This window comes from Cebus imitator, unplaced genomic scaffold (genome assembly GCF_001604975.1).
Source record: "Cebus imitator isolate Cc_AM_T3 unplaced genomic scaffold, Cebus_imitator-1.0 Scaffold570, whole genome shotgun sequence".
Lineage (NCBI taxonomy): Eukaryota > Metazoa > Chordata > Mammalia > Primates > Cebidae > Cebus > Cebus imitator.
In genome coordinates this window covers 868405-881150 of record NW_016107885.1, presented here as the reverse complement: position 1 = coordinate 881150, position 12746 = coordinate 868405, and the positions used below count along the sequence as shown (strand labels likewise).

General features: G+C 36.1%; 1 protein-coding gene across 8 annotated transcripts in view; it reads left to right on the top strand.

Annotated features, from left to right (window-relative positions):
- The window catches only part of ZDHHC15 (zinc finger DHHC-type palmitoyltransferase 15), a 138977-nt gene that overhangs the window by 68230 nt on the left and 58001 nt on the right, over positions 1-12746 (top strand). For all 8 annotated transcript variants that reach the window (XM_037734051.1, XM_037734050.1, XM_037734048.1 and 5 more), the window contains 3 exons: positions 3339-3471; positions 5879-6005; positions 8149-8252. In XM_037734051.1, coding sequence (XP_037589979.1) covers positions 3339-3471; positions 5879-6005; positions 8149-8252 — 364 coding nt within the window. The remainder of the gene's footprint in view (positions 1-3338; positions 3472-5878; positions 6006-8148; positions 8253-12746) is intronic.

The window sequence follows — 12746 nt, the reverse complement described above, 5'->3', positions numbered from 1 at the left end:
TGTGTGCTTTCCATTTCCCCTTCAACTTGCTTAATTAGTTCAGATATTCAATAACTTTAAGAATAAGGAATTATATAATAGATATAATAATCACTAACTCAGGGACTCTACAAAAGTTTATGCAGAAATAAAACTTTTTCATAAATTTTCTACAAATATAAAACGCTTCATCATCTCTTCCTTTGTTCCGTTCAACAGCACATGATTATTATAAAATCCACATACTGAGCTACTACCCTGAATGTGAAGAAAATCTGCTCTGTCCTATCAGCAGGGAAAGTGTCAGCCTTGGTCTTCACTACAGACCTTTTTTGGTGCTTAACACAGTAGGCTATTGTTCAGGAACCACCTTTTACCATCGTAACAAAATAAACAATAATGCATTTCACACATTTTGCCTTTAGCCCACTTAGCCAATAATCAAATGTCACAATGCCAGCCAGGTGTTATATGCTTTTTTCATTTTGGAAAGATAATATTTGGATATGAATTATCTTCAGAAATGTGCCAGTATTCACAAGTAATACCAAGAGTGAACATAATCTTGTTCTCTTTCTATTCCCTCATTTTTTTCCCACAATAGACTACCTCATGCCTGACAGATGAGAGGCAAGACAATCTGTCCTGGCTTGTCCTAAAATGAAAAGGGCATTGGCAGTTCAGAGAAATGTTCCTTTGCAGTCTCTTTAGCCAGGTAACACTTCAGTGTAGTTTAGGGATGGCTTTCTCAGTTTAAATTGAATCTCCCCTTAAAATAAAAAGTAAACACTGCCATGTACAGGTATTGATCGACTTACGACCTATGCAACTTATGACCATTCGACTTTACGACCACAATCGCTAGCCACGACTGCTCCGCGTCTGGCAGCGCAAACGTTGCCCAGCTGGGCGTACAACAGTGCGGACCAGCTTCTGGCAGCACTACCATCTCCGCGTGCACCATTTCAACTGTACATATAGCCTACTCAACTTACGACCAAATCGTGTTATGACCGGTCTGCCAGTCCCAATCGTGGTCATAAGTCGAGCACTAGCTGTATTTTGAAATCCATGTATCAAGGAAACAAGCTGTGCTCCTAACAATAGCAACCTTCATTTGTATAGTACTTTACAGTTTTTAAAGTACTTTCATACTCCTTATCTCATCTTATCCTTACCACAACCCTGTGAAGTAGGCAAAGCATTAATTATTAGTCTCATTCAAAGATGATAAAAACTGAGGCTTATAGTAGTTAAGTGACTTGCCTATGATTACCCAGCTTGTAAATTTCAAAGTTAGGACTTTGACCTAAATCTGACCCTAAGCCCAGTGATCTTACACACTGTACCATGTCCTAGTGCCCATTATGGCTCTGCTTTAGAGAAGCTCTAGCTCCATGGGAATAAAGAATTCAGAAAACCATCTGATTATTTCTCTCTTCTCAATATTAAACAATAGCTACTTTGATAAGAGATTGAGCTTTGCCTTATGCAAAAAAAGTACTAATACATACCTCCTATATTGAGCCATGAATCTCCTCACAGAGTTATTAATTATTTTAGAAACAAGATAATAACATTATTCAGCCAGTATTCATCTGATCTGTCTCTGATGGCTATTGCTTTGAGTGATTTAGCTTGGCTATCTCCCGAGAAGGTGTTCTTAAACATAGGGCCATCACCCTCTTCTAACAAAAGAAAAAAGTTTCAGAATAACTCTTATCAAGGGACAACATAGTAGATATGCTTTGGCAGGCAGAAAAATGTTCTTTAAGAGTAATTGAGTTGGGGTGAGGGAACAGACTTCAGCTCAGCCACACAGACTGTGGATTGACTTTATATCAGTCCCTCTTGTCCAGCCATTTTCTACTATCCATATATATGTGAAAAAAATAAGAAGTGAGCTTTAAAATATTTTTAAAACATTCTTTAAAAACTAAAGATTGTGAAAGCAAAAACACAGACAAGGCAAAGCCAACTGCAAAGCAATATATAGAGTCTTTTCTATAAGTTCAAAGTAAAAGAAAACCCCCCAATCAAGTTCAATTTGGGTGCTTAGGCCAAGAATTTATAGAGGGATCATTTCAAAAAGGAGAGTTTCAGATAAATATTCCTGAAGATTGACGTTCTTGAGGTAGCTCTTTCCTGAGCTGCTCTGTGCCTATGCAATTTTCACCTGGACCCCCACTCAGCTGACAGCATCTGACTGACTGAAGATAAGGGGAAGCATCCTTATCTTCATCCTTCAGTATACAACCTGGAAGATTCCCAATAGTTCCATACATAAAAATGAATAAAAATATTCTCTTGAGAAGAAAAAAATCTGTACTATCTGGACTTGCCAAGTATTGCCAAGCCTTAACTTTCTCTTTCCAAATTGGAGTAGAACTAGATCATTCGGAAGTTAAGGTCCACTTCACTTAAGAATCATATTTTTTATTACTAGAGAGCAATTAGAAATATTTCAAAGTGATTCATCACACTGAAACAATAATCATCACAGGGAATAAGGAAATAAATAATAGTCATTCCCCCAACTGTTCACTCCAAAATTGAAAATGTTTTCTAAGATTCTCTTCAGAAGATAAATGTTACATGCTGCACATGATACAGAACTTTATAACATTCATTCTGGTCTAGGCTGCATGTAGGAAAAATGGCTGGTGCCACATGGAAAATAAGATGTCCTAGATAACTATAAAAATCTGTAGCTACCTACTTTTACATTTGCCTGTAAAAATTCTGCTTGATTTTTACTGTCTAGACAGCTGTTTCACAGGATGTAATACACCAGCACATTCTACCTCAGCTTTAAAAAACAACCACACAAAACTTACAACAGCTTTAAAATCAGGTTATGACTTATGAGTAGGACATTTTAAAATTCTACCTATATGTTTTAACTTCTTACATACATCACTGTGACATTTTTAACACACATATGTCCAAGGAAACATGATATATAAAGAATTCCAGAATAACTTACACTGAGGCAAGAGGATAAGGCATATGACTTCAAGATCTCAAACTAAATGGAGTACAAGCTGTAAGAGGTTGCATGCCAATTATGGCTTGAGTATACCCTTTTTACATTACCCTTTTATAACTGGTACCTAATATACTCTATTTAACACTGAACTGCACTGAAGCAAGGATCCATTTTAGGCTTTGTAGGCTGAGAGCATACTCACAGATATCATGATTAATCTAAAGAACCATATTATAAAAATTTTACAGAATCTATTTTTAAAATTACAGCTAGACATTTTATACATATGAAAAACTGCTAACCTATATATTTTTTAAAAAACTAGCCATGCTTTTCCACTTTAATCTTTTGTTTATTATTTCTTTTCTAGGGGGAATTACCCAGTGTTCGCTCTAAGTTCCATGTCCTTTTTCTCCTCTTTGTGGCCTGCATGTTTTTTGTCAGCCTTGTGATTCTCTTTGGTTACCATTGTTGGCTTGTCAGCAGAAACAAAACCACCTTAGGTAAGACTTAGCATTAAGATTAGGAAAAAACATATTAATGTGTTTCAGATTGACCTGTGGATTGTTCCCAAATATAACTTCCAGTGAAGGATTTTAGCTGCAATAACATCCCTCTACCCCCAAACTGAGACAGATGAAAATACATTTTACCAAACTAGAAAGGCATAGTGAATGAAGCTTATAGGCTAATTATGATAATATTTTTTAATGAAACCCCACACAGAAACAAAATTGCCCATTGTATTTTATAGTGTATACCGGGTAATAGCTACCAAGGTTTATAGCTCAGAAGATTTCTAAAAGCTGTTCACATAAAAAAAAATTAAAGAAAGAATCAGTACAGAAGAGAATGTCAGAATTTATTATGCACATCTAAAAACAGAGCCCTGACAAAAAATCCAAACCAACCACAACAAGAATCCAGGTCTTGAGAAACAAACAAATCGGTGAATATCTGCAATCATCAAGGGGTTCTTAGGTACTGTGGGAATGAGATAAATATATTGAACAAATGATTTTCTAGAAAATTAGTGAAATAAATGAACATATTTTCTATCACTTACTCTATAGGCTATTACTTGGAAAACTATACTTCTGATGGATTCCAGTACATTTTATTTCATCGATGGTGAAATAAATATTTACATTGTGTACAAATCAGTACATGAGGAGTGAGGATAAAATATACAAGTTTTGAGTGTTGAATGTTTAGTTAGGATGGATTTGAGAAAAGTTTAGTGCATAAGCTACTACACATTGGGAATTTATTTGCTAATGATGCTAACAGCTAAGAAAGTATTTGCATCTATTGACCATGCATGGTGGCTCACTCCTGTAATCCCAGAACTTTAGGAGGCCAAGGCAGGAGAGTCATTTGAGCTGAGGAGCTTGAAACCAGCTTGAGAACATAGCAAGACTACATCTCTACAAAGAAAAATTAAAATAATCAGCTGGGTGACATTTCACAATAGCAAAGCCATGGAATCAACCTAAACGTCCATCAATGGCAAACTAGATAAAGAAAATGTGGTGCATATACAACATAGAATACTATGCAGCCATAAAAAAGAACGAGATCCTGTTTTTTGTAGCAACACAAATGAAGCTTGAAGCCATTATCCTAAGTGAACTAACTCAAGAACAGAAAATCAAATACTACATGATCTCACTTACAAGTGGGAGCTAAAGACTGAGTACACATGGACACAAAGAATGGAACAACAGACACTGGGACCTACTTAAGGGAGGGAAGAGTATGGGAGGAGGGAGGGGTTCAGAAAAAAAATACACTTGGATTCTATGCTTAGTACCTGGGTGACAAAACAATGTGTACACCAAACTCCCAAGTCACAAATTTACCTTTAAAAGAAACTTGCAGATGTACCCTGACCCTAAAATAATAGTTAAAATATTTAAAAATAATAATCATTAGCTAGGCGTGGTGGCACATGCCTGTGGCTGCAGCTCCTCAGTAAGGTAAGATGGGAAGATTGATTGACCCTGGGGGGTTCTGTTTAAGGCTGCAGTGAGCTAAGATTGTGCTACTGCACTCCAGCCTGGGTGACAGAACAAGACCCTATATCTGTTTTTTAAAAATAAAGTATCTGTACCCATTTTCTCAACCAAATACATATGTAGCCCCTAGTTGCTATGGCGGTAGATTAGCACATTTGGCTTAGAGAACAGCTACAAAGTGGAAAACCACTAAAAGCTTTGTGATAACAGAATCTGAAAACAAAGAACAAATGAGAAACAGTCAGATGCAGCTAGAGTCCAACAGTGAAAGCATTTGCTTAATGGGATTACTGTGTGTCTAAAAATAATGTGCACTAACACGATCCCATTCTTTATAGTCTTTGAAGTGATTACGGCTCACCAATTGATATTTTATCTGAAGTAAAACTCAGTTTCTTACATTGCAGGCTTCAGCATCAACACTTTCATTTTTGAAATGTTGCAAAACCAAATCAATGTCATTACCAACTCTTTATGTGTCATTACTTTCTTCCCAGCTCTAAAGATGGAGGCCATTTTGCTACTGTTGCCACTTAGATTCTAATAAAGTGCTGTTAAATCTGCTCCAATACTCTAAATTCAGCAGTACAAAATACATACTACCCCCATGGCTGCTTAATTATTTCTACCACCATGTATTTCCTCTGTCTTTTACAAAGAGAGTACTAATTCTTTGTATGCAATAACAAGCTTAGTTTGTGATAAGTGATTAAGCTGGTTTTTACTAAGTAATTTAGCAGTAACTAAAAATGAGGGGTCTGTGGTACCACAGCAAAAAAGATATCATAGAACCAAGACACATAAATGGAGAATTGTAAAATCATGACTATGCCGAAATTTGTTTCTTCATCGTTTTCTTCCTCCTTTCCTCAACTCTCCTGCCCTGCCTTAGAGGCCTTCTGCACTCCAGTGTTTACAAATGGCCCAGAGAAAAATGGGTTCAACCTTGGCTTCATCAAGAATATCCAGCAGGTGTTTGGAGATAAGAAGAAATTCTGGCTAATACCTATTGGGTCCAGGTGAGTAAATATTACCAGTGGAAGAAGTTAGTGCTAGACCATGCCTTAAAGTGGCAAATTCAATTTTGATTGCAGTTTGCAGCAGGTATCAGCCCAATGTGAAACTCTATTCCTCAAATTATTCATTTCTAGGTTAGTAAAGACAAATAAAGAGGTGAGGATATGATAAAATAGATATTCTCATGCTTTCTTTGTGGCAATGTACAGCGGCACTACCAATCTTTTATAACTGAATTTGGTAATACCTATCAAAAAACATAAGAATCTACATGTCCAACATCTCAATAATTATATTTCTGGGAATTGAATCTATCCTAAAGACAGAAACAAACTATGCACAAAAATGTTCATCATAGCATTATTTATAGCCAATAATTAGGAAACAACCTAAATATACAATAATATGGGAATGGATAAATAAATGTGTGTGTGTGTGTGTGTGTGTGTGTATGTGTGTATATATTTATATATATATATATATATATATATATATATATGCGTGTGTGTGTGTGTGTGTCTACTGGGTGGAATATTATATAATCAAAAGTAATGGTTATAAAGCCTATTTAACAAAAAGGGAAAATGCTTACTATATTTTAAATGCAAATGAAAAATCCAATATGCTGTGATTAAAAACATAAATATATATAGAAGAAAAACAGCAGAAGATAAATATACCAAAAAGTTAGAAATTATTTATCTTTTCTCCATTTTTCATATTTTGTCATTAATGCTAATATTATTTTATGAATAAAAAATATAAAAAGCAAGAACAAAGATTAATTTAGAGGTTGTAGGTAATTCTTAGGACTGCAACAAGAATTCAGAGAAAGCAGTGGATGAGAAATAAACAGTCAAGCTTGTATTCTTTGAAGGACTTTGTTAACCAAATTGAACCACCATCAACTAAACTAACTCTGGAGCAGAGCTTGTTTACTGCCTTCTTGCAGCCCCCTTTTGGTCCCCTCCTTAGACAGGGATACATTTATGTTCACTTAGTTGAGGAAACTTTGTTGTGGGTAGGGTGGCAATTAAGGAAAAATTTCTCCTCCCCTTCATTGATTGCCTTGATACTTCCTGTATATCAGTATTTTGCAAGCTCGTTTATTTCAGAGATGTGGTGTATCCTACTATTCAGTTTATAAATCACAAGGCAAAACTATGTCAGTGGGCAATATTGATTAATAACTGTTACCAGATATTACCTACACTCTATTCACATACTCACATACACAAATATGCACACATCATCACCATGTCAAAGGGAGGTGTAAAATGAGTCTTCTCTGGAATAAAAAACAAAATCAAAAATCAAAGCCCATTCACTTATAATCAGTATACTTACATTCTCTTTAAAGTACTATCAATAAAATCTGTCAACTTTCAATTAACCACATACATGAACAGGAGAAAAGGCAACATCAAAAGTCATCCATACTTAAATTTGGAATGCATTCACATACCTAAACTGAACTGTTCAAACTGTAACCTAGGGCCAGGGCCAGCTCAGTTCCCTCCAATACACCCCATCCATTAGCGGCCAGAAATTAACCAGGGAGTTGACCCTAACTTACCATAGGTAGCCACAAAGCAGGACCCCACAGGTGCATAATTGCCCCCAAAATCTGCACTCTAGAGATATGGCTCAATCTGACTCTTTTACCTAGTTTCTAATAACCTTTCTGCCATGCAAATCAAATAAATAACAGTGCATTCAGGCATTGTCTTTCACCAATTCACACCAGCTTATCTCCACTGTATTCAATGTTTCAGAGACGGGTCATCTTTCTTGAAAACTTGGAATCAAAGCAATAAAATAATGGGATATAAATTGGTATCATCATCACTAAGTGATATGTATGAAGTTTGCTGTGTGTGCATATTACCATACAGGGCATTTTGGGAAGCAAATTAAAGAGTTGCTTACAAACAAGACGTTAACGATGCAGACACACAAATAATATATGGAAACCGAGAGCAATGCAGCAACTAAATGATGCTATTGTAAGAGCCCATTCCACTATGGCCTTAGACATTAAGACTAAATATGCCTAAGAAACCCCCTCTTGTTTTTAAGAGGATTATAACCTTTGCAAAATTCTATGTCAGTTGCAATAAGTCACTGCCTTTCTTTTCCAACTAGCCCTGGTGATGGACACTCCTTCCCTATGAGGTCTAGGAATGAGTCACAGGACCCATTGCTAGCAAATGAAGAACACTGGGAAGACAATGAGGATGACAACCGAGGTAAGTAAGGTCAAAGACTATGAAGTCCACATTAATACAATCAATGTAATGTGGTGAGTAAATAGGGTCCAGAAAGACTTTATAAGCATGTCAACCTCAAGTGTCCTATGGATAGAGGAGAGTAAGTATGGCCAGGTTTATTTAGTAACCATGGGTAGTTTAAATAAGATTAGATGGCAGCTTGGGAGGTCCTTACCAGATATGTGATTCCATGATTTATATCACCAGTCAGATATAAACCTGGATATATATGGATTTCTAAACAATCCTGATGCATAGTCAGTTGTACTGCTTTGCTTGAAAGTGGAGTTCAATTTAATCAATGGGTAACAATTCACCTCTCTCCATCCTCCTTCATTCACACTGATTAAATTTTTTTAAATCATATACTCACTCTCTTTTCAGTATAGTTTAAATACACTAAAAACTAAAAGATAGTAATGGGGGTAAGCCTACACATGAATGTAGTCTACTTTTCTAAAAGGAAGAGGGACAAAGGAAAGCAAATTTCAACTTTCTCCCACCAGGTCACTGGGTCATCCTAAGGTATTTTGTAAAGAGCTAAAAGTTGAGTTCTCATGTAATATATCCCCATTGCCAGCCCTATGCCTTGTCTCCACCTGTTGCTGTGCCTACTTCTGTGCCTCCAACATTTACTTATGTTGCTAATACCAGCCATTAGAGAGTAGTTTGGGGCTACTGTTCCCAATAATGCAGTAGATGGCAGCAATTTTGCATAGGAACTTGTAGTAGCTATCAAAAACTGTACCTGGGGTGAAGGAGGCTAAATGAGTACGTGGAAAAGCACTGAAGTTGGAGCAGCGGTGGAGAGCAAGCCTTTCTAATTTTTTATCTAGTTCGATTACCTAGGCCCTGATTACCTGGAAATCTAGTTTTAGAGAAAAGCATGTTACTAGAGCCAAGGAATACAAAACAGTCACAAATCCATAGATAAAAAGAAAACAGTTCTTGCTCACCCCAAATAACTTACAATACAAGCAACTCCCTTACTTTCTCCTGCTGACTATTGGAAAATTCACTATATTTTGACCTATCTTCCTTCAGTCTTCAATCTTTCTGAACCGACTTTTACTTACAGCAGTCACAAGTGATAACAACCCTTATTTTGGTATTAAATCCAAACTCTAATATAAGCCAAAGACTTAACAGATCTTTACTTGGTTTAAAATAATTCACAGTGGAAAAAACTATTCATATCTGAGCTTTGTGTACTCAAGTGGAATACTTAAAATGTAGATATAGCACCACATCATAAAGAGGTTATTTTTGGAAGCAGTCTTCAATTCCAGACCTTTTCAAAAATATTCAATTATTAAAAACTAGTATGTTATTTTATAGTTTGTAATATGCTTTCCTATACTTTTTCTTCATATACTTTGAGCCTCACAACTTTCAGGTTAGATAGGCAGTGTTATTAATAACATCCCCATTTTATAATTGAAGAAACTAAAATTCAGAGATGTTAAGCAAACCAACCTCACATATCAAGATATCTTGATTCCAAATCCTGGGTTTTTTCCACTACAATGCTATGTCTCTCCTTTGGACAAGTACATATGAGACAGTGCTGTGATTGCATGCCATTTTGTTATCTGAAGCATTCAACTGCTTTTTACTTAATCATAAAATCACAGACTGTAAGGTGCCTTTAGCTTTAGCAAGACGACTATGCCATTGTAGATAGCTGAGGGGTTTTGTTTTTTTTTTTAAGTTCATTGAAGGAGATTCCACAATCCTCCCTTGTAACACATTTTAGTATCTAATGCAAGTTCTCATGCTGTTTTGTCAGGTTGATTCTATATTATCTTCAGTTGCTCCCATTTTCTGTGCATAACAGTCATGTACAAACATTTCTTACACTTTTAACAACTTAGATTCCTAGGAAAGGTGCTGTAAGTTGAAATTACATGTGCATGTTGAACTTAATTTCTTTTAGGAAACAAGTCGAATTTTTATTCCTAGCCCAAAATATGACATTTCATTTACTATAAATGTACTTGTACATCCAGGCACAGTGGCTCACGCCTGTAATCCCAGCACTTTGGGAGGCTGAGGTGAATGTATCACCTCAGGTCAGGAGTTCAAGACCACCCTGGCTAATATGACAAAACCCTGTCTCTACGAAAAAAATACAAAAAAAAAAATAGAGGGGTGTGGTGACACATACCTGTAATCCCAGCTACTTGGGAGGATGAGGCAGGAGAATTGCTTGAACCCAGGAGGTGGAGGTTGCAGTGAGCTGAGATCACACCACTGCACTGCAGCCTGGGCAACAGAGCAAGACTCCATCTCAAAAGAAAAAAAAATGTACTTGTACATTGCATAATGTAAAACGAACATTCTAAAGTGTATATAAAATTGTAAAATACGCTAACAATAACCTGTTAGGTACAAATATAATATCACAGGAACTACATAAAGCCTTCATGTTCTTTGAAATCCCTGCCTTATATTAACACAGCCAATTATAAGATTTAAAAAACACCTTTATGAAATTAAGGGATTTAAATAGGCTTCTATTATGTCGTTTTTGAAAATTAAAAGGGTTAATGCACAAATATATAGAAAATGCATAAATCCCCAGTGTATAGATCCATGTAGTCTTCTGAGGAGAGTTAACAGGCATTTTTTTTTATAGACTTTTGAGAAACTTGGGGCTAAATTTTAGCTTTTTGAGGAAATGATCCGGAGATGTCTGTTGTTACCACTTTTGCTCATTATAAATTTTCCTGTAGCTTATATAATAAAAATTAAAGATTACAATATAACTCTTTCTGCTCTATTGAAATTGGGATCCATTTCCTTCAAATTGAATGGTTGGCATCTATGGCTCTACCTGTCATAAGTATCATGAATAGTAAGTTGGGTATGATTGTCAGGATGATTCTTAAATGAAAACTGCTGTGGGTCAGAGCCTGCCTATATGTGAAACCCATAAAGAATTTCTTCAGCTTTCTCAGGGTGAAGAGGGTAGGAGTAATCCTAGTTCCTTAATATTTCTTGTACAGCTGACTTCTCAGTTTTTTACATCTTTATGGCTCTGGTGCTGTTTTGAATGTTCTGTTCTTTTTTTTTTTTTTTTTGAGATGGAGTCTCACTCTGTTGCCCAGGCTGGCGTACAGTGGTGCGATCTCAGCTCACTGCAACCTCTGCCTCCCAGGTACAAATGATTCCCCTGCTTCAGCCTTCCAACTAGCTGGGACTACAGGTGCATGCCATCATGCCCGGCTTATTTTTGTATTTTTAGTAGAGTCAGAGTTTCACCATGCTAGCCAGGCTGGTCTCAAACTCCTGTTTCTTTATTGTTTCAGTAGTAGCAAAGCCTCTGCCATTTTCCAAGTATCACTCCTTTCAAATGAGTTGCTGAACTCTTTGATTGTGGTCTTTTATTTGAGATGCATTATCCCTAGGAATCTGCAGGAGATAGTCACAGTTAATATTCTCTATGCAGTAAAGTCAACAGAGACATTGACAAAGACTCCAGAAGCAGAATCATGGTTTTTTCCATTTGCAAAGGAATAACTCTAGTTCTTAAATATGTATACTTTTTTATTTGTTTTCTTTCATTGTAAAAATTAAAGATTTACAACATGATGTTTCAAAATACAAATATATAGTGAAATGATTACAAGTAAGCAATTTATCAAATACATCATCTCACATAGTTACCTTTTTTGTGTGATAAGAGTACTTAAAATCTACTCTCTTAGAAAATCTCCAGTATACAATATAATATTACTAAATATAGGCCCCATGCTGTACTTTAAATCTCTATATTTGTTCATCTTACATAACTACTTCCTTGGACACTTTGGCCTGCATTTCTCCTGCCCTGCCTGCCTCTGGTAACAACTGTTGTATTCTCTGGCTCTCTCTTTGTCTTAGACGCCACACATAAGAGAGATCATGCAGTATTTTTCTTTCTCTGTCTTGCTTATACCACTTAATATTATCCTCCAAGGTTCATCCATGTTGTTGTAAATGGCAGGATCGCCTTCTTTTTTAAAACCAAATAATAATCAATTGTATATCTATCCCAAAATTTATTTATACATTCATCCATCCACAGGGACTTCAGTTGTTTCCATAGCTTAGTTACAGTGAATAATGCTGCGGTAAACACGGGAGTGCAGATATCTCTATGAGGTACTGAATTTATTTTATTGGATGTATACACAGAAGGGGGATTGCCAGATCATATAATAGTTTTATTTTTCAGCTTTTGAAAAACCTTCATACTGTTTTCCATAATGGCAATACCACTTCAAATCCCCTTAACAATGGATAAGGATTCCCTTTCTTCCACATCCTCACCAACATTAGTTAACTTCTGACTTTTTGAGAATAACCATCCTCACTGGTGGAAGGTGATATCTCATGGTGGTTTTGATCTGCATTTCCATAAAGATGAGTGATGCTGAGCATCCTTTCGCACACCTGTTGGCCATTTGAATGTCTTCTTTTGAGAAATGT